We start from the raw sequence: 20,636 nt of genomic DNA on the forward strand, positions 1-20,636 counted from the left end.
GCTGAAAACATCTTGATTGTATGCTGTTGCCCCTAGCAATAGGGAGGAGCCTTTTTAAAGGTTATTTGAGCAATAAACATCTTTGCCTCAAGACTGCTTCATCTTGTGACCAACAGGGTTAGGCCAAACCTAGCCCCGTCCTCCGGCTGTCCAGGGAAGCACCTAGCGTCTCCAAGCTCCGCCTTTCGCCAGCTACCGGTAGAGGCCTAGCAAGTGGCTAGTGGGGATTCGTCGACACCACACAGGTGTGGTAAAGCAGTGCGTCGGCACATACAGAGCAGAACCGTGGTTCCAAACGCCACGGCAGGTTAGGAGTTTGGTGGTGGCAGCAAGAACCCGCCCACAGCGCAGTGGGTGGAGTCAGTAACAGGCGGTTACTGACGGTAAGCGGGAATCCCCTATGTGGTCAGGCCTCGTGCGGCTTGACCTTCCATTCTGTGCGCAGTCGACGGGACGCGGCAAGCGGTGAGTGCTTCCGTACGGTACCGTCCTGTCACACCAAGGTTGGATTCTGTCTGGCCTGGATCCCTGGGTGTTGCAAATAGTATCCCAGGGATACAAGCTGGAGTTTCAAGACGTTCCCCCATGCCGATTTTTCAAATCGACCTTGCCAGTTTCTCCGCCATAGAGAGAAGCAGTAACAGCGGCAATCCAAAAATTATGTCAGGACCAGGTCATAGTCCTGGTACCATTGTCACAACAAGGACGGGGTTTCTATTCAAGCCTCTTTGTTGTTCCGAAGCCGGACGGCTTGGTCAGACCGATCCTAAACCTAAAAGATCTGAATTGCTACCTGAGAAAGTTCAAGTACGAAATGGAATCACTTCGGGCGGTGATTTCAAGTCTGGAGGAGGGGGACTACTTGGTGTCGGTGGACATAAAGGATGCTTACCTGCATGTTCCCATTTATCCTCCTCACCAGGCGTATCTGAGATTCGCGGTTCAGGATTGCCATTACCAATTCCAGACGTTACCTTTTGGCCTCTCCACAGCGCCGAGGGTATTCACAAAGGTGATGGCGGAGATGGTGGTCCTCCTCCGTCAGAAAGGAGCACAATTTTATATGATGTCTAGAGACAGCACTATCAGTGATTGGTTTAATACAGCCACCTATTGTATCTCTATAAGATCCTTGTACAGCAGTCACTCTCTCCTGGTGATGACTATTGCTCCAATCACTCAGTTATCATGACCCTGGGTACCTAGACTATAGATAGCACTATCAGTGATTGGTAATAATACAGCCACCTATTGTATCTCTATAAGAGCCTTGTACAGCAGTCACTCTCTCCTGGTGATAACTAGTGCTCCAATCTCTGTTATCCTGGCTTTGGGTGATAATAATACAGCCACCTATTGTATCTCTATAAGAGCTTTGTACAGGTGATAACTATTGCTCCAATCACTCAACCTGGCTCAGGGCACCCAGATTACAGACAGTACTATCAGTGATTAATAATAATAAAGCCATCTACAGGGGCAAACGCAGGATCTAGTCAGCGGGGTTTCTATGTGTATGTGTGTACATGTGTGAGTATATATATATATACGCGCACACACACATATGTGTATATACAGTATATATATATATATATATATATATATACGCACACACATATATATATATATATATATATATATATATACAGCATAGCACACACATACATTCATACAGACACACATACTGTACCTCGTACGTACGTACAAATATACATACACGGAAGCACACACACAAACACACATACATACATACATACATACACACAAACTTAACATACTGTATACAGTACATATTGCATATACAGTACTGTACCATCAGGGGCCGGGAGGCGGGAGCAGACGGCGGCACTGTGTGGATGGAGGGAGCTGCTGTGGCTGAGCATGCGCAGCCAGCAGCTCCCCCAGGACATTCTCCAAGCAGAGAGCTACATAGCTACATAGCTCTCTGTTGTCGCGGTCGCGTACGCGATCGCGGCTTTTACTGAGACGGAGACACTCCTCTCTCCGTCTCAAATATAAAAATGTTGGCTCATCAGGGGGGGTTTCCAGGTACTTGGAAACCCCCCCTGCGTGCGCCACTGATCTATTGTATCTCTACAAGAACCCTGTACAGCAGTCACTCTCTCCTGGTGATAACTAGCGCTCCAATCAGTCATCCTGGCTCAGGGCACCTAGATTACAGACAGTACTATCAATTGTGTATCAATGCCTATTTCCCTATAGATTGTAAACTTGCGAGCAGGGCCTTCCTACCTCTATGTCTGTCTGATTTTACCCAGTTATGTTCTATTACTGTTGTTCTAATTGTAAAGCGCAACGGAATATGCTGCGCTATATAAGAAACTGTTAATACAAATAAATAATACTATCAGTGATTAATAATAATACAGCCACCTATTGTATCTCTACAAGAGCCCTGTACAGCAGTCACTTTCTCCTGGTTACAAGTGAGTAGAGCTACATACGGGATCCGGTCTGAAGATCGACAGTGTCTAGGTCGACAATGTTTAGGTCGACCACTATAGGTCGACAGTCACTAAGTCGACATGGATGGAAGGTCGACAGGGTTTCTAGGTCGACATGTGCTAGGTCGACAGGTCTAAAGGTCTACATGAGTTTTTCACATTTTTTTTCTTTTTTTGAATTTTTTCATACTTAACGATCCACGCGGACTACGATTGGAACGGTAAAGTGTGCCGAGCGAAGCGGTAGCGGAGCGAAGGCATCATGCCCGAAGCATGGCGAGCGAAGCGAGCCATGCGAGGGGACGCGGTGCACTAATTTGGGATCCCGGTCACTCTACGAAGAAAACGACACAAAAAAAAAATATCCTCATGTCGACCTTTAGACCTGTCGACCTAGCACATGTCGACCTAGAAACCCTGTCGACCTTCCATCCATGTCGACCTAGTGACTGTCGACCTATAGTGGTCGACCTAAACATTGTCGACCTAGACACTGTCGATATGATGAACCACACCCCTACATACACCTATACCCCGAAGGGACATTTATTCATCACACATAGGGGGTAATTCCAAGTTGATCGCAGCAGGAAATTTTTTAGCAGTTGGGCAAAACCATGGCCCTCATTCCGAGTTGTTCGCTCGCTAGCTGCTTTTAGCAGCATTGCACACGCTAAGCCGCCGCCCTCTGGGAGTGTATCTTAGCCTAGCAGAATTGCGAACGAAAGATTAGCAGAATTGCGAATAGAAATTTCTTAGCAGTTTCTGAGTAGCTCGAGACTTACTCCTACATTGCGATCAGTTCAGTCAGTTTTGTTTCTGGTTTGACGTCACAAACACACCCAGCGTTCCCCCAGACACTCCCCCATTTCTCCAGCCACTCCCGCGTTTTTCCCAGAAATGTCAGCGTTTTTCCGCACACTCCCATAAAATGGCCAGTTTCCGCCCAGAAACACCCACTTCCTGTCAATCACACTACGATCTCCAGAACGAAGAAAAATCTTTGTTAGGCCGTGAATAAAATACCAAACTATTGTGCTAATTTACTTGGCTCAGGCGCACTGCGAACATTGCGCATGCGCAGTTTGCGACTAATCGCTCCGTAGCGAAAAGAAATAACGAGCGAACAACTCTGAATGACCCCCCATGTGCACTGCAGGGGGGGGGGGGGGGGGCAGATTTAACGTGTGCAGAGAGAGTTAGATTTGGGTGGGGTGAGTTCAAAATCTCTAAATTGCAGTGTAAAAATAAAGCAGCCAGTATTTACCCTGCACAGAAACAAAATAACGCACCCAAATCTAACACTCTCTGCACATGTTATATCTGCCCCGCCTGCAGTGCACATGGTTTTGCCCAACTGCTAAAAAATTTCCTGCTGCGATCAACTTGGAGTTACCCCTATAATGTATTACTATATCCCGTTACATCTGCATAAATATAACTTCTGCACAATCTTACGATCCAAGGACAAATAATGTCATTGGCAGAGTAATACTCTGATGTGCGATTTCCCGACAGGTAGTTAAAATAATATACAATGTTGTAGGAATGACAAACGCAATACTCTGTCCGTCCCTGGACACAGTCTGGAGAATTTTACATGCGCTGGGTCCAGAATGTGTCAGATTATACGTTCTTATGTAGAAAAATTACATTTCATAAGGTGAGTCAACAAACAGTGAATTCCTGGAGCAGGCGCAGTGCGTTTGGTATTAGGGATAATGTATCACTGCCATATCTGCGTGTATATTACAGTGGTCACCGTGAGGGCAGATGTAGAGGTGGGCGTGCGTCCGTCCTTGTGCGTAACCTCTGCATGTCATGTAACATAGCGCACTACATAGAATCTGTCTCACTGAAGAGAGTGGACAGTGGAGGTAACGGCTGGGTGAATGACGGCGCGATTGTCTCACTGAGACTGATGGACAGCTAGACGCAGACCTGACAGGTGTATTTGTATTACTTAAAGCAAGAGACAGGATAGGGATTAACCCCCGGTGCCCCCCCAGCACACCAAACTATACTGGTAACATGACTTGAAAACTTATATATAATAGAAATCCAGAGCTCTTAGTTACATATATCTGCAGAAATATGGCAAAGCCACCAGGCCTCGACAAGGTTCCTCTGATGCTGGTGGTCCTAATACTAATAATTAGGCTGACCATGGGGGTAATTCTGAGTTGATCGCAGCAGGAATTTTGTTAGCAGTTGGGCAAAACCATGTGCACTGCAGAGGAGGCAGATATAACATGTGCAGAGAGAGTTAGATTTGGGTGGGTTATTTTGTTTCTGTGCAGGGTAAATACTGTCTGCTTTATTTTTAAACTGCAATTTAGATTTCAGATTGAACACACCCCACCCAAATCCATACTTACCTACATTTTATTTCTCCTCTCCGGGAGAAGCCCGGAGAGGAGACGCTGCAGGTGTCTTCGGGGGGCGGGGCCGGATTGTGTCATCACTAAGCCCCGCCCCCGCATTGTGAAATGCTGCGATTCGCGGGTCCGCGGGAAGGGGGTGGGGCTAAAAATGACGCGATTTGCGTCATTTTAACCCCTTCTCCACCCGACGGACCCGCGAATGCGGGAGGTTATCTCTCCATCCTGCTCGCATCACTAGGGTGCGAGCAGGATGCGGGAGACCTGCCCACTCTTCCGGGGGTGCGGGGGGCTACCCCAAAAAACGGGAGCCTCCCGCAGCTTCCGAGAGAGTAGGTAAGTATGCCCAAATCTAACTCTCTCTGCACATGTTATATCTGTCCCCCCTGCAGTGCACATGGTTTTGCCCAACTGCTAACAAATTTCCTGCTGCGATCAACTCAGAATTACCCCCCATATTATCCCTTTAACCTGGGACACTCATGAATTACACAGGTTCTGTTGCTGCTTAAAACCAGGTGAAATGCAGGCTTGTAGTCAGCCAGCCCCAGAACCTGTGTAAATTCATGTGCCCCAGGTTAAAGGGATAATATGGTCAGCCTAATACTATATCTGGGCCCGGGGTGCAGAACCCCACAAACCGGCACAGGCCAGCCACCCCAGGGCAGTACACTGTGTGCTGCCCTGTGCCGGTTCATGCAGTTCTGCACCCTGGGCCCAGATATAGTATTAGGATTAGGAAGCTTTTTCCTACCTCCCTAGTAAGTTATAGTAATAGCATTGTAGTAACATCCTTTAAATTCCCTTTAAATAATATTGTACAGTTCTAATGGGGATTTTTAAAAATTTACATTTGTCAAACATACACTTAAATATTAAGAAACTTTACATCACATACATAATCTAACACGGTGCAGACAGATCCGCAATGTACTATATAAAGGTAAAATATATGGTTGATATGTGAGATTGAGATAAAGAGCCCTCATTCCGAGTTGTTCGCTCATTAGTGGTTTTCGCAACGGAGCGATTTGTCGCAAACTGCGCATGCGCAATGTTCGCAGAGCGCATGTGCTTAGTTATTTTACTCAAAAGTTAGGTATTTTACTCACGGCATAACGAGGAATTTTCTTCGTTCTGGTGATCGGAGTGTGATTGACAGGAAGTGGGTGTTTCTGGGCGGAAACTGTCCGTTTTATGGGTGTGTGTGAAAAAACGCTGCCGTTTCTGGGAAAAACGCGGGAGTGGCTGGAGAAACGGGGGAGTGTCTGGCCGAACGCTGGGTGTGTTTGTGACGTCAAACCAGGAACGAAACTGACTGAACTGATCGCAGTGGCAGAGTAAGTCTCGAGCTACTCAGAAACTGCTAAGAACTGTCTACTCGCAAATCTGCTAATCTTTCGTTCGCAATTCTGCTAAGCTAAGATACACTCCCAGAGGGCGGCGGCTTAGCGTGTGCAATGCTGCTAAAAGCAGCTAGCGAGCGAACAACTCGGAATGAGGGCTATAGGGGGTAATTCAGATCTGATTGTAGATGTGCTAAATTTAGCACATCTACGATCATTTACTCTGATATGTGGGGGGACGTCCAGCACCGGGCTAGTCCGCCCCGCATACGAGTCCGCAGCTGATGGCAGATACATGCTCTGAAAACGGCAAATGACATAGCTGCATTTTTACAACCACTCCCTTAACTCCCCCAAACGGTCACTTCCTGTCAGTCACTGCTCCATGAAACCCTCATTGTGTGAGCGGGATCGCAGCGGCACCTTGACGCATGCGTATTGTGAACGCAGCACATGCACAGTCTGCCGATAATCACTCCATATGCAAAACACTTGAATACTCCCCTTAGAGGTGAGGAGCAGCATTAGCCATTTATTATATAGGATTTTTTAAATAAATGTTTGATAAGTTTTAAATAGATAATTTTGACCTAATTTAGTCAGAAGAAAAAAAAAATTGGGGAAAAATATTAGTCGGTTAAATGCCATTTCCCTATATTAGGAAGGAATAAAAAGAGCGTTATGCGAGGATTATGGTGTACAATATACTGTATGCCTTTAATGTACCAAACAAAAGGAATTGGCATAAATATTCCTGTTCCCGGCAATAACCCTTATTGTGAGTGTAATGCATTGGTCATGTGACATGCGTCATCCCTGCTAATGACTCTCAGCCGCGGCTTCCTCTGAGTTACTGCGCTTAGAACGTTGATATTAGCAGAGTTAGAGGACGAGCGGCAATACTGTGCCAAGAGCTACTTTATTGGCCAGGAGCGGAGCTTGGGCTGCAGTCTGGTAATTCATGTTGTAATGCGGAGAAGAGAAAGATTTTATATTACACATTGTCTGTAAATATTTATATTCAGGTGACTGTATTTGTAGCCATTTGTTCTAACAGTGATTTATAGCTGGTGCAGCTGTAATCCTGATACTGCACAGGGCATTGTATTGCAGGAGCGCGGCTGCAGGTTCTCCCGACACCGTCCGTGACCTTCACAGAGATATGAAACCGCACAAACATGTCTAGGAATAAAGCAAAAAAACCACACCCTGCTGTTGCTGGCCAGAGATGGAGACAGCATTGGAGGACAGCCGGAGGGGTAGGTCCGTGGCGTCACTCTGGGAGCCCTGCAGTACCTGATGATCGCCATCGCAGGCTGCTGAATGGAAAAAAGGGGAACACCGAAATCCTGCAAAGATTTCATTGGATTTAAGGATCTTATTAATGTGTTATATCTGCCCCAGAATATTTTACCACTATTAGTTGGGGTGGGAAGAAGGTAAAAGGAGCAGACCCTCCCCAGATTCCTCAGGCTTTTCTCTCCAACCACTCACCCCTGGAACTTCATTCTACTTAACCTGCATGAATGAAATCTTCCATCTATATTAATATGCAAGCTCGTATCCTACACTGGACTTTTACATGGTCCCAATCACAACAGGATGTATAGAACCTCCGCAGTAATCGCAACTTCGGGGGCTTAGGGAAACTTCTGGTGAAATACACCGCGCACTGAGGCTCTGCGATACCTTGATGAGGTTGTCACAAAGCTGCGCTGCAGGGAAACATGCAATCACTGGCGTTTCTATAATGGGTGCAGTGTGTGCGGTGCACACGGGCCCCCACCGCACACACTGCACCCATTTGTAAAATACTTACCCCTCTGAAGTCCAGCGCCGGCATCCGCAGCGCCGCTAGAACACAGTGAAAATGCCCCAGCGGCCATTTTCACGGCATTATGCGCATGCGCAGTAGAGAGATGGCCGCAGCGCCATTTTCCCGGAGATCTGCGCATGCGCTGTAGAGTCTGAGCCCTCTAGTGTTTAGACTCTACAGCGCTCCGGGCAGAGAGGAGGGGGCCCGACGGAGGAGGCTGAACACGGGCCTCCTCCTCTCTTAAAACGCCCCTGCATGCAATGCCCGTTACACAGTGCTCGCACAGGACTTCCCATAGAATTTCAGTAGATTATACCAATCGCTTACATTTGGCGCAGAGAGCACGTGTCAGAGCTGTATCGCTCCCTCTCCTTACATTATATTTGGTCATCACAGACATCTAATTGTTTCACTGGAGCCTGAAAGAGCTGACACTCGTTGGCCAGGAGACTGCTGCCTGGAGATCTGGTCTTACTGCATGTGGACCCCAAATTTGGCCAGAGAAGATGATAAAGTCCCACAGCAAAGTCCTGGGAGTCACTCTTAAGGGGACCCCCCCCCCCCCCATCCCCTCCTCTCCAGCCGGCTCCTAGGCAGCGGTTAACTGTCCAGGAGTAACCACTCCCCACTATCCACTAGGGCGGTGGTTCTCAAACTATGTGCCTAGGCACTCTGCTGTGCCTCGGGGTACTTGCAGGGGTGCCCTGGGTTGGTGCTCCAGGACCAATTCAATTTATTTGCAGTCAGTGTAATAGACAAAATCAATGCTTGTGGCTTCCAATCATAAATATCTGGCTAAGCAGAAGTGAATCCTGCCCCTCACCACATGACTGAGCCTAAGGATAACATATGGACCCAATATTTTATTCTGAAAGTTTTGGCCTGGGGGCGCCGTGAAAAAAATTTCTGATACTCTAGGGCACCGTGTTTCCAAAAAGTTTGGGAGCCACTGCATTAGGGACAGTGTTAAATACATGCATGCACAGCCCATGCACTTAGTGTGACAGATCAGAGGACCCAGTCGGGCCTATCCCCCTGTTGTATTGTGTGTTAGACAGGGCCGGATCTAGGCCTTGTGGCGCCCAGGGCGAAAAAATAGAGACGTGGCTTCGTATAAGGGGCGTGGTCAGGTATGCCCCCGGTAGCTGTGCCCTCAGCAGTTGTGCCCCCAATACTGTGGGTCCAGTAGCGCCAATCACCCCCAAAAAAATAAAAAAAAATAAGATAAAAAATACTCACAATCCTCGCTCCTGCTTCCCGACTGCTGCTGTCCTCCGTCTCCAGCCGCCAGCGCCGCTCCTCGGATCTATGGGAGAGACATCATGACGTCTCTCCCATAGCACAGCATAGACACTAGAGGTCAATTATGACCCCTAGCGTCTATGTGCCGGTCCCACAATGCCATGCGGTGCTCGATGCCGTCATCGCGCACCGGATAACACCGGACAGCAACAGGGGGCACCACCAGTAGTGGATCTTGCCACGGCAGCGGCGCCCTCCGGAAGGCGGCGTCCCAGGTATAAAGAGACCTGCGAGCCCCGGATATGTGTATCCTCTGACCTGCACTTCTGTGATATCTGTATGCTGTGATTTGCCCCAAGCACCTGCAGCAAGGGACTGAGAGCCTGACGCAGAAGTGGATGCAGTGTCGATGTTTGCAGCTCTGAGCGATGTTTTTGAACTGTGCATGTATCACCGTCGCAGTATGCACACGCAGGAATCGATCAGCGGTGGCGGACGCAGTGAGGATTTAGGTCTTATTCAGAGTATTACACTTATGCAGCTGCAAGTGCAATAATCTACGCAAAGCAACTGCTGATATCAGCAAGTGAACCTGCGGCCCAGAAATGAAAACAGATGCCCACCGGAGCTGCCGCAACTCATTCACAATTGTGTACACATACACAGTCTATATGCAAGAACAAGGAACATCGAGCTTAAAAGTAGACTACGAAGACTGGTCTCGGCAGCAGCGACGCAGGCGCCATGTTTTTGCACATTAGGTCTTGCAGCTGACGTCAGGTATATGTCCCGAAAACGGACATGACACACTGCACCCATTTCTTCTATACGTACCTTCCGGAGTCCATTGCTGACCGTGTGTGGGCCCCCTCCTCTCCCGTAGCCGTCACACCACTGCTAGCGCACTGACCACTAGAGACTCTGGCACAGTGCCAGAGTCTACAGCGCAGGACTCTGAAAAAATGGCGTGGCGGCCATTTTTCGGAGTCCTGCGCTGTAGACTCTGGCACTGTGCCAGAGTCTACAGCGCTCAGAGCGCTAGCAGCGGCGTGACGGCTACGGGAGAGGAGGGGGCCCACACACGGAGTCTGCACACGGGTCCCCTCCTCTCTAGAGACGCCCCTGGCCAGTGGTAGGAGCCTGTGTGGTGGCAGAGAGTTACCCGCCCACCAATGGGAGGAGTCAGTAACAGAGGTTACTGATGGTGAGTGGGAATCCCTAGGAGTGGTGGAGTAAGCCCACTCAGGCTACCCAGGGGCGAGTGACAAACATTTCTATCAGTGTCAAAAATCTGTGATCACCTGGCAGAGCGAGATCATCCGGCCTCAATATCAGGGACGGTGACTGTTTTACTATCCACAGGGTAGGGGGCAACAGCCAGAAGCCAACTTACTATTAAGGATACGTCCTGCTATCCCCTAAAGCAGATCTGAAGGTCTCCGTTATGTTTCAGCAGAGAAGGGATCTGCTCCGCGTTGCGATGAAGATATTTCATTTCTGACATTGCCATAATGAATTATCTCCCATTTTTTTCAAATCTCTTATTCAGCATATCCAAAAATAACCTCAGAACTTGGACAGTTTCATTATTTATCCTGCTTCCTGCTAAGACTGTGACATTTACCGAATATCTACCACGCCAGACAAATGTAAATCTCACTCCTTATCTTCCTCTCCACTCATCCTCTGTGCCCACGTCATCAGAATTGCAGGGGAATATGGGGGTAATTCAGAGTTGATTGTTGCAGCAAATTTGTTAGCAGTTGGGCAAAACCATGGGGGTAATTCCAAGTTGATCGCAGCAGGAAATTTGTTAGCAGTTGGGCAAAACCATGTGCACTGCAGGGGGGGCAGATATAACATGTGCAGAGAGAGTTAGATTTGGGTGGGTTATATTGTTTCTGTGCAGGGTAAATACTGGCTGCTTTATTTTTACACTGCAATTTAGATTGCAGATTGAACTCACCACACCCAAATCTCTCTCTCTCTGCACATGTTATATCTGACCCCCCTGCAGTGCACATGGGCCCTCATTCCGAGTTGATCGCTAAGAGTCATCGCATCGCAAATGTCCGAAATGTAAGTATCTGCGCATGCGCAAATGCGTGATTACGCATGCGCGAAGACATACGTACGACAACTGTGCAAAATTACTTTGGGAAAAAAAAGCCGTAACTGCCAAACGAAAACGAGGAGTGGCGTGGGCGTGGCGGAGGCGAGACTTCGCAATGCTCCGACATGGGCGTGAAAGTGGGCGTACTGTGTGGGAGTATGCAACTTGCAATGGGCGTGTTTTTCGCAAATAAACTTTGTCGCTGTTAAAACTAACATAGGAAACCGTAGCAACATTCACGCAGCAGCAGAGTAGGTCTGCAGTTACTCTACATTTGCGAAGTACTGGTACAAGTGTGTATGCAGTAATTAGCAGTTAATTGGAGAGCACATTCATCTGATGTTCAATTACTTGTTAATTACTGAGCACATGAAAGTTACCAACCAGCAATTGACTGAACACACATTACATGTTTATTCTACTCACATATTAATCTCACACACTGTGAAATAAGGTTGTTATTTGTGTTTAACTTGGTGTGTAAGCATTGTGACGAAATGTTTTAATGTGTGTTAGACTACTAAATACAAACAAGTTACATTTTTATTTAAAGTTATATAATTCTGCAACATTCTGATTAATTAACCAACACCCACATAATGCCGCATACACTATGTTTTATTTTTAAAAGTCACAATAATATATGTTTTTAACATCTGTCAATGTTTTCAATGATGTCATGTTGTCCAAAGATATTTTATCAAGTTGTCGTGTCTGTTTTATTAATATGGACATTAAAGTGTGGTGCAAAACATACCTTTTTTAACATTTTTGTTTAATTTTAAGGAGAATTAGCAGATTGGTCACCAAGTGTCTATATGTTGACCTAATCTTTTGGTAACTAAGATTTTGCTAATGCATTACCTTCAAGAAATTGCACACATTTTTTTTTTTTTTTTTTATTACAGTAATAATATTATCCAACATTTAAACATGGCTCCACATGAGTCTCACAGGCAGAGATAGACCAAGCACCAAGCAGATGGCACTGACAAAAATTATATTGCAGAACTCAGTACTCTGCAAATTTCTGCTTCTGACAAAAGTATCTTATAAATTCATAAATTCAACATATTTCACACCCTGCCACACAAAAATTTGACACAAACTGAGAAATAATTAGTATCCACCACACAAACACAACAATACACAGCACACTAGTGAGAGGAAGATGGCTCTGTTGTTTTTTAAAAGAAACTCACAGGCTACAATTCCTCCAAACAGAAAAAAGTCATTTCACTAAGAGGGAGTGATCCATTCTGGCCACACAAGCCAAGTCCAAAATAACATAGAGGCAACTACAAAAACATGGGTGCTGCCCATCTGGAGAGACATCACTTTCTTCTTTTTCGCCCCGCCTGAGGCTGATCTTCTTTGCTTGGTCTGCGGAGTGACCTTCGTTGGGCCTGCCCAGTGTCCTGTTCTTCCTGGGCAGGGGCAGGGGAGGGAGCCGATGTGGTTGGCTCTCTGCCACTGTGGGCAAGGGAGACAGCGATGGCCTGGAGCCCTTGCAAGATGTTAGTTGCAAGGCTTTGGTTTGAGGAGGCCAGTTGTTCTTGGGCCTGCCTGATCTCTGCCAGACTTTGGCAGAGTTGAGCAACACCTTGCTCAACACAGGTTCGGATCTCAGTGAGCCGGACAGTTATCTGGCTTACCTCCCGGATGACCCCGTCTTGAAATGTGTTTAGGCTCTCACCATACCTAGCAATTTCAAGCAGGATCTCCGGGATAGCAGAGGGTTGGGTGGGGGGGCCAGTAGGAACCTGCATAGGTGGGTTTTGTTGGCCCACACTGGCAGACCCACTAGGTCCCTCCACCTCAGCCTCAACCACATAACCGGCCTGTGACTCAAACTGTTCACCCCCCTGTGCTGTGTTTTGTGGCAAGCAAATAGAAGAATGTGTGGGGGAAAAGTTGGAGTCAAAATTAGTTTAAGATTATTAATACAGTTCAAATTTCAGACAAATACATGTGTAAACTTACCTTCCAAGTCATGTCCCGTCAGAATCTCAGGCAGGTCCGTGTCCATATGAGACACCCCTTGGCCCTCCTCATAACTCACACAGGCCATCGCCATCTCCTCCAAGTCAGTAAACTCCACAGCGACAGGTGGTCCCCCCCTGTTGCCCTTGAGGCATTCCACTCCGCAGCCCTCTTTGCCTTCAGGCGGGATTTGAAGTCGGCCCACCTACATAAATATTGTGAAAGAGGGAAAAAGTTGAGTCTTCTTATTGTTCAAAGTAAATATATAGCACACATGTTCTGCTTGTGTTTGCTAGACATAACATGACATGTAACTACATTTTTTATGCAACTTAGCACAGAAAAAGGATTGTCAAGATGCACTTACCGTCGTCTCACTTCCTGTGATGTTCTGACGACAGAGCCAACTTCATTCACAGATTTTGTGATGTCTCTCCAGATGCGTTCTTTGGAAGCAGCCCCCATGTTTTTGGGGCCCCTATGTATTTTGGACATGGCCTGCGTGACCAAGACACGCAACTCCCTCTTAGTGAATGCAGGCTGTCTTTTTTTCCGTCTGGAGGTAGCCTGTGAGGTTTCTTCAGGTTGGTCATCTCCATCTTCCTCCTCACTAGCAGCTTCTGTCTGCTGTGTTTGTGTGGCTAAAGTCAATTCTCCCTCAGTTTGCTCACTATGTGTGTGTGGCAGGGTATCCACACTCAATTGTTGAGGTTCAGAAGCAGAAATTTGCAGAGTACTAGGTCCTGCATTAACCTCCGCAGAGGCGTATTCTAACAAGCGCCTTTGACACTCTAGCCGTTGTTTCTGCAATGCCATCTGCTGCTCTGCAATGCGGTCTATCTCTGCTGCGATTTGCTCACGAGAAGCCATGTTTGTGATGACGTGTGTACGCCGAGGTGTGTGCGCTTATATACCTACGTGCGACTCGTTAATTCACACAGGTGTACACTGTTATTCTGTTGAATGATTGCACTGCTTATTTAAGGGCCTACTGTGCATGCTGTAAGTGTTGGTAGTTTGGCGTTTGAGTTGTTGGCTTGTGCGGGAAGGTGATAGTGGAATTGGCAGAGTGAGTAATTGTCAAGCATACCTTTGTCCTTTTCTTTGCGTTTTGAATATAGACAGTGGCATTTTTTGCGGGTATTTTCGTTTGTGAGTATTCTTTTTTTTTTTGTTTTTTTTGTGTTGGCAAGTTTTTTTAATACATTTTAATATTTTAATTTTTATAACACATATATATTTTGCAAGTCCATTTGTGAAAATATTCCCGTGCTTCTTTGTTTTGACTGTCATTAGTGTTCTCTTGTAGGAGTTAACTTTTTGGTGAGAAAAAGCAAATTTTTTTACGATTTTGGGTGTGGTCCACAAAAACAAGACTTTATTTCTTTAGGAGCAGGTAAGTGTCGTTGGCCTGTGTTGGAGCTTGTTTGTTGGAAGTGTCTGTATGCTGTTTTTGACTGTCATTTGTGTTCTCTTGTAGGAGTTTATTTTTTGTTGAGAAAAACCAATTTTGTATTCATTTTTGGGTGTGGTCCACAAAAACAAGACTTTATTTCTTTAGGAGCAGGTAAGTGTCCTTGGCCTGTGTTGGAGCTTGTTTGTTGGAAGTGTCTGTATGCTGTTTTTGACTGTCATTTGTGTTCTCTTGTAGGAGTTTATTTTTTGTTGAGAAAAACCAATTTTGTATTCATTTTTGGGTGTGGTCCACAAAAACAAGACTTTATTTCTTTAGGAGCAGGTAAGTGTCCTTGGCCTGTGTTGGAGCTTGTTTGTTGGAAGTGTCTGTATGCTGTTTTTGACTGTCATTTGTGTTCTCTTGTAGGAGTTTATTTTTTGTTGAGAAAAACCAATTTTGTATTTATTTTTGGGTGTGGTCCACAAAAACAAGACTTTATTTCTTTAGGAGCAGGTAAGTGTCCTTGGCCTGTGTTGGTGCTTGTTTGTGTTTGTTAAAAGTTATTTTTTTTTTTTTTTAAAGTTTGCTAAACAAAGTGTTTGGGTTTTCCAGGATTGATCTGCAAAGTAGTGTTTGTCTTTCCTGGACTAGGTACTAAATTTCTTATTTTTTTGGTTTTTTTTTTTTAATAAAGTTTTTTTGCATTAATATATGTTTTTTATATCCAAATATTAAATTTAGTTTTATTTGCTTTTTATTTTTGCATTTTGGACATGAATTCAACACAGAAAAAATGTACGCTCCTGCAGTAAGTTGACACCACAATTGTAAAAACAGTTATTGTGTAAAATTTTGGAAAACTTTGAATTATTTTTTTTTAACATTTCTTAACATTCTCTCCAAAAAGTGTGTGATGTCAATACATATTGCGGCAGAAGCCCTACCTCCCCAACCCACGCCAGCACTCCCACCCCAACCGCCAGCCCCACAACCACAGCCGGCTCCTCATCAACCAAGGCAACGGAGGCGTGCTAGGCCACCAATTTTCAGAACCCGTGTCAGACTTTTTGGGATGCCAGATGATGTGGTGGTGCGTAGATACCGGCTGCCACCACATCTAATCCTAGACACTCTCTCCATAATAGAGAGTGATCTGGAGTCTGAAATTCGGTATCCTACAGCAATACCACCATTGACACAATTCCTTGCAGTGTTACATTTTTTGGCCACAGGATCATTCCAGCATGTGGTTGGAGACCTGGTTGGCATGTCGCAGGGCCAGTTCAGTAAGGTCCTGCGACGTGTCTGCCAGGCTTTCCTCAAGCGTGTTAAGCAATTTATTGCTATGCCTTTGGATGTTGGTGCCCTAGATGTGGTGAAGCGGCAATTTGCGGAAGGTGGTAGTCGCTTCCCACATGTTATTGGGGTTGTGGATGGCACACATGTAGCTATTCAGCCACCAAAACATAATGAAGAAATTTATAGAAACAGGAAACTGTTTCATTCTCTGAATGTAATGGTTGTTTGTGGGCCATCCCTCCAGATCCTTTCCCTGAACGCAAAGTTTACTGGAAGTTCCCATGATGCGTATGTCATTAGACAATCAGGGATATGGCAGAGATTAAGATCAAGTCAACGACCAGACATGTGGTTATTGGGTGAGTTGTTGCTCAAATATTTTTGATTAAAAAAAAAAAAAAATTTAAAATTTTAAGATCTAAATTTTTGCTTTTATTCCAACAGGAGACCGTGGATATCCTTGCACCCCCTGGCTCATGACTCCTTACCGTAATCCCAGGCCAGGACCACAGATGGCATTTAACTCCGCGCTTACTGCCACTAGGCAGCTGGTGGAGCGCACAATTGGTGTCCTGAAAGGGCGGTTTCGTGTTCTCCACCGCACTGGTGGCGACATCATGTATTCGCCGGAGATGGCAAGTAAAATAGTGGTCCTGTGCGCAATACTCCATAATATCGCGGTAAGGAGTAGTGTAGAGCTTCCTCAGGCAGAGGAATTGCCTGATGAGGAGCCAGGGGTTGTGCCACGCTTCGGTGGGGGGAGTGTGACACGGAGGGGGAGCCAAGTGAGGGCAAGAATTGTAGCAGAATATTTCAGGTATAGTGTTTATATATTTTATATTTGCCCAAATAATACAACACAGTATGCTTCTGTTTTATAAACCATGATTTCAATTTGTATGATCTTGTAAAGTGATTGGGTACGGATTTTGTGGTGTTGGAATGTGTAATTGTTTTTGGTTCAAAATACAAAAACACGTTAAGCTTACAATGTTTATTTTGAAATTTAAATACTGTAATGTTGCTAAATAGTGTCCTTATTTGTTTTATATCATCAAATCCTGATTATGTAACCAAACACACAAACAAATGATACTCAATGTTTCACACTTTGTGACTGTCCAGCTGAATGATCACACGAACTGTGGTGAGTACACAGATATGTTTAGTATTTGTAACTAAAGTCTGTGTCTCTGTGTGTGTTTTGTTTGCTTAAATTTGTGTACCAAACATTTTCGCTTCTGCTATTGCGTTTTTACGCTCGTGCCAAATAACACTCTGCTTTTCACAGCATTGCAAAGATCAATAAAGTTAATAGAAATGACAACATAGATTTTTGACCAATCACATGCTAACAGACACTATAAATATATGCCCAAATAAGGAAAACGCCATTGCCATGATGCGTGCAGCACCGTTCACCAGGCGGGAGCTCCGCGTGCTGGTTGCGGTGATGGACCGCCGCGTAGGCCGCGTTGGGCGCTTCATCCCCAATCGGGTGAAGCGCGAGGCCTACGCGGAGGTCCGCCGCCTGCTGCGGACGCGAGTCCGCAGCAGGCGGACAATCATCCAGCTCGAAAGGAGGTGGAGTGATCTCCGTAGGCGGACTCCAGATTTGTTGGCGGAGATCCGCCATCAAATCCGTGCGCTGCATACACGAAGTAAGTTACCTTACATAAGTTTTTTGCACTAAATTGTGCTAATGTGTTATTTTCCAATTTTTGGCCTTCCGTAATTTAAGTAACAATTGTTAAATACAATGAGCACTGCAGGGGAAGCATATGTAACATGTGCAGAGAGAGTAAGTTTTGGGTGGGGTGTGTTAAATCAGGTGCAAAAATTTGCAAGGCTAAAATAAAGCTGCATGTATTTACCCTGGCCATAATTTTAAATTATAAAAAAAAAAACACTCTCTCGGGACATGTTATATCTGCCACCCCTGCACTGCACATGCTTTTGGCCAATTGCCTACTAAATACCTGCTGTAAACCCCTTGGATTTGCAGACATTTTACAGTAAGTGGTAGGCTAATTGCAACCTGCAATGCCCTTTTATGGAAATTAGGACACTGTGTGTGGTTAGGTAAAACAGTACTGACTGTAGCAAAGTAACACCAAACAAGTGCATGTTTACAAAAAATAAGAAGCAGGCAGGAAATTAATCCACAATACTTGATCAGTGCAGGCTATATAATAAGGTGCCTTGAATAGTAATCTGGTGATGTTGCTGAGACCAATCACTATGACTCAATTGCCTAGATTAAGGAATGAGCTTCAAAGTTAAATTTTAGACTCATTTTGTTTGCTGTGGCCAACATGAAGAGGATCTTAACATGTTTGCTTTTCTTTGGAACAAAACAAATAATTTAACAATGAACAGAACATTGATAAAACAAATTGATTACTATGTAATTTATCATGTTTGAACAATTTGAACAATATTATCATTCTAGGACAACAACAACGGCAAAACTCCCCACCCCCTTCCCCTTCTCACTCCCCCTCCCCTTCTCACTCCCCCTCCCCTTCTCACTCCCCCTCCCCTTCTCACTCCCCCTCCCCTTCTCACTCCCCCTCAGCTTCCCAGTCCCCCTCAGCTTCCCAGTCCCCCTCATCTTCCCAGGCCCCATCAGCTTCCCTGGCCCACTCCACTTTACATTCCCCTTCTCACCACACCTCTCCATCTCTTTCTGGGACCCCTTCTCCTCCTTCCCATACCCCTTCTCCTTCAAAATCAACATCACAATCTGAACCACCCTCACCCTCTATTGCTTTAACTTTTTCTCCGCCCCCCTCGCCCTCTCAATCAGACCCCCCCTCTGAAATTGCGGACCAAATCCAGCCTCCTTCCCCCATCCAGCCTCCTTCCCCAATCCCTCCTCCTTCCCCAATCCCTCCTCCTTCCCCAATCCCTCCTCCTTCCCCCATCCAGCCGCCTTCCCCCATCCAGCCAACATCCCCACCAAGTGAATGGGCAGAGGAAGCCCCTGCCGAACGTTCCGGGAGTCTGGATGTTGCCGTGGAAAGTAAGTATATTTTAATTTTTTTAAAAATGATTACCCACTTACACTTACAATGCCAAAACATGCAGTGTTGTACTGTTTGAATTCTTGGACCCTGGAAAAATATTTAAAAATTTCATCATGGTGTACATGTTGCCTTTACATATTTGTGAGTGTCATTATATGTACAGTGTGTATGTGTGCAATGTTTTGTGTGTCCACTCTAGGTTGACACTCATTAGGTAGCCAGGGTTGCCAGGAGAACAGGGTTTATATGTGTTACTTTTTCTGGGAAACAGTTAGACCTGAGTGGAGTTTAGTATGTTTGCCTTTTACACTTGGGCCTGTGTAGTCTGAATATTTACACTTAAAAATCACATGCTTCACTTTGTTATGCAGCCTAATGACACACTGTTTTTTTGTGTGAAAGTTACATTCTCAAAATTAATAAGTGTTCGAGTCAAACATGTTTGCACTTATTTAGTAAGGGCAGCTTTCATGGAGTGTGGGAATGCTATGATATGTTGGCCTTCTGAAGATGTGGATATGCAGTGTGATGATGCAGGACCAACCCACTAAAAATAAAAAACAAATAAAACAACAAATGGGAATGAATGCCAACATGGTGTCACATTGACGAAGATGGTAGTTATCTTTAACATGGGATGTCGGACATAGCAATCAATAAGATTATACTTAAAAAATTGGGATCCACTTCTACAATATAATAATCATATTTTTGCTTGATTGCTATGGGCAACGTTCCATCTTAAATATAACTCACATAGTAGTAAATGTAACACATGGTCTGGAACACTTTAAAATCTGATAAAAAGGCTGAGCAGGCTTGTGTGTTCTGCTAATGATTGTACCATAAAACAGGCAGGATGTAGTAACTTTGCCATTAAAGCAGGCCTGTCCAAACTGCGGCACTCCAACTGTTGAGAAACTACACATCCCAGCATGCCCTGACACAGCTTTGCCATTCCCTGACCACAAAACTGTGTAAAGGCATGCTGGTATATGTAGTTTCACAACAGCTGGAGTCCAGCAGTTTGGACATGCCAGCATTTAAGTGTGCTTTGCGCCTTGCTTGGCTAATAAGTAATGTAATTAAGTTATTAATGTTTGTGTTGCATCTTAATTTCAGATGTTGCAGTTGGAGATCCCACAAGTTTTTCAGGGATACTTTACACCATGCGCCAACACCTGCAAGGAATGATGGATTGTGTGGACCATTTGCAAAAATTTGCTTGAGTTGTATTGTTTGATTTGTAAAAATAAAAAAATATTAACAAAAATAAAAAAGTTGATTAAAGTTAACCGGGTGTTGTGTTTATTAATGCAAAAAAGGATCAGCAGATTGGCAGGCAGAATTTGTTTTGTACAAAAAATTACACACATCTAACGTTACATTTTTACCAAAAAAAAAAGGAGATTATTGTGTTAAGAAACATGTAAACACCTTCATTCACAAACAACACCTTTAAAAATTAAAAAAGTGAAAAAAAAATAAAAAATTTTACACTTTGACATGTTGATGGCCAATTATGGCAACAAAGTGTTAATTTTTTTTTATTCTCACACTTAATTG

General features: G+C 45.1%; 1 protein-coding gene across 1 annotated transcript; it reads left to right on the forward strand.

Moving 5' to 3' along the window:
• Nucleotides 1–15,553: 15,553 nt before the first annotated feature.
• Nucleotides 15,554–20,295, forward strand: LOC134969636 (putative nuclease HARBI1). Its single transcript, XM_063945719.1, has 5 exons — nucleotides 15,554–16,400; nucleotides 16,486–16,858; nucleotides 17,167–17,188; nucleotides 18,494–19,066; nucleotides 20,193–20,295. Exons 1-3 carry the CDS (start codon nucleotides 15,656–15,658, stop codon nucleotides 17,168–17,170), a joined length of 1,122 nt encoding a protein of 373 aa, XP_063801789.1. The 5' UTR covers nucleotides 15,554–15,655; the 3' UTR covers nucleotides 17,171–17,188; nucleotides 18,494–19,066; nucleotides 20,193–20,295.
• The last annotated feature ends 341 nt before the right edge of the window (nucleotides 20,296–20,636 follow it).

The sequence above is a fragment of the Pseudophryne corroboree genome, chromosome 11 (genome assembly GCF_028390025.1).
Source record: "Pseudophryne corroboree isolate aPseCor3 chromosome 11, aPseCor3.hap2, whole genome shotgun sequence".
In the NCBI taxonomy this organism is placed as follows: Eukaryota; Metazoa; Chordata; class Amphibia; order Anura; family Myobatrachidae; genus Pseudophryne; species Pseudophryne corroboree.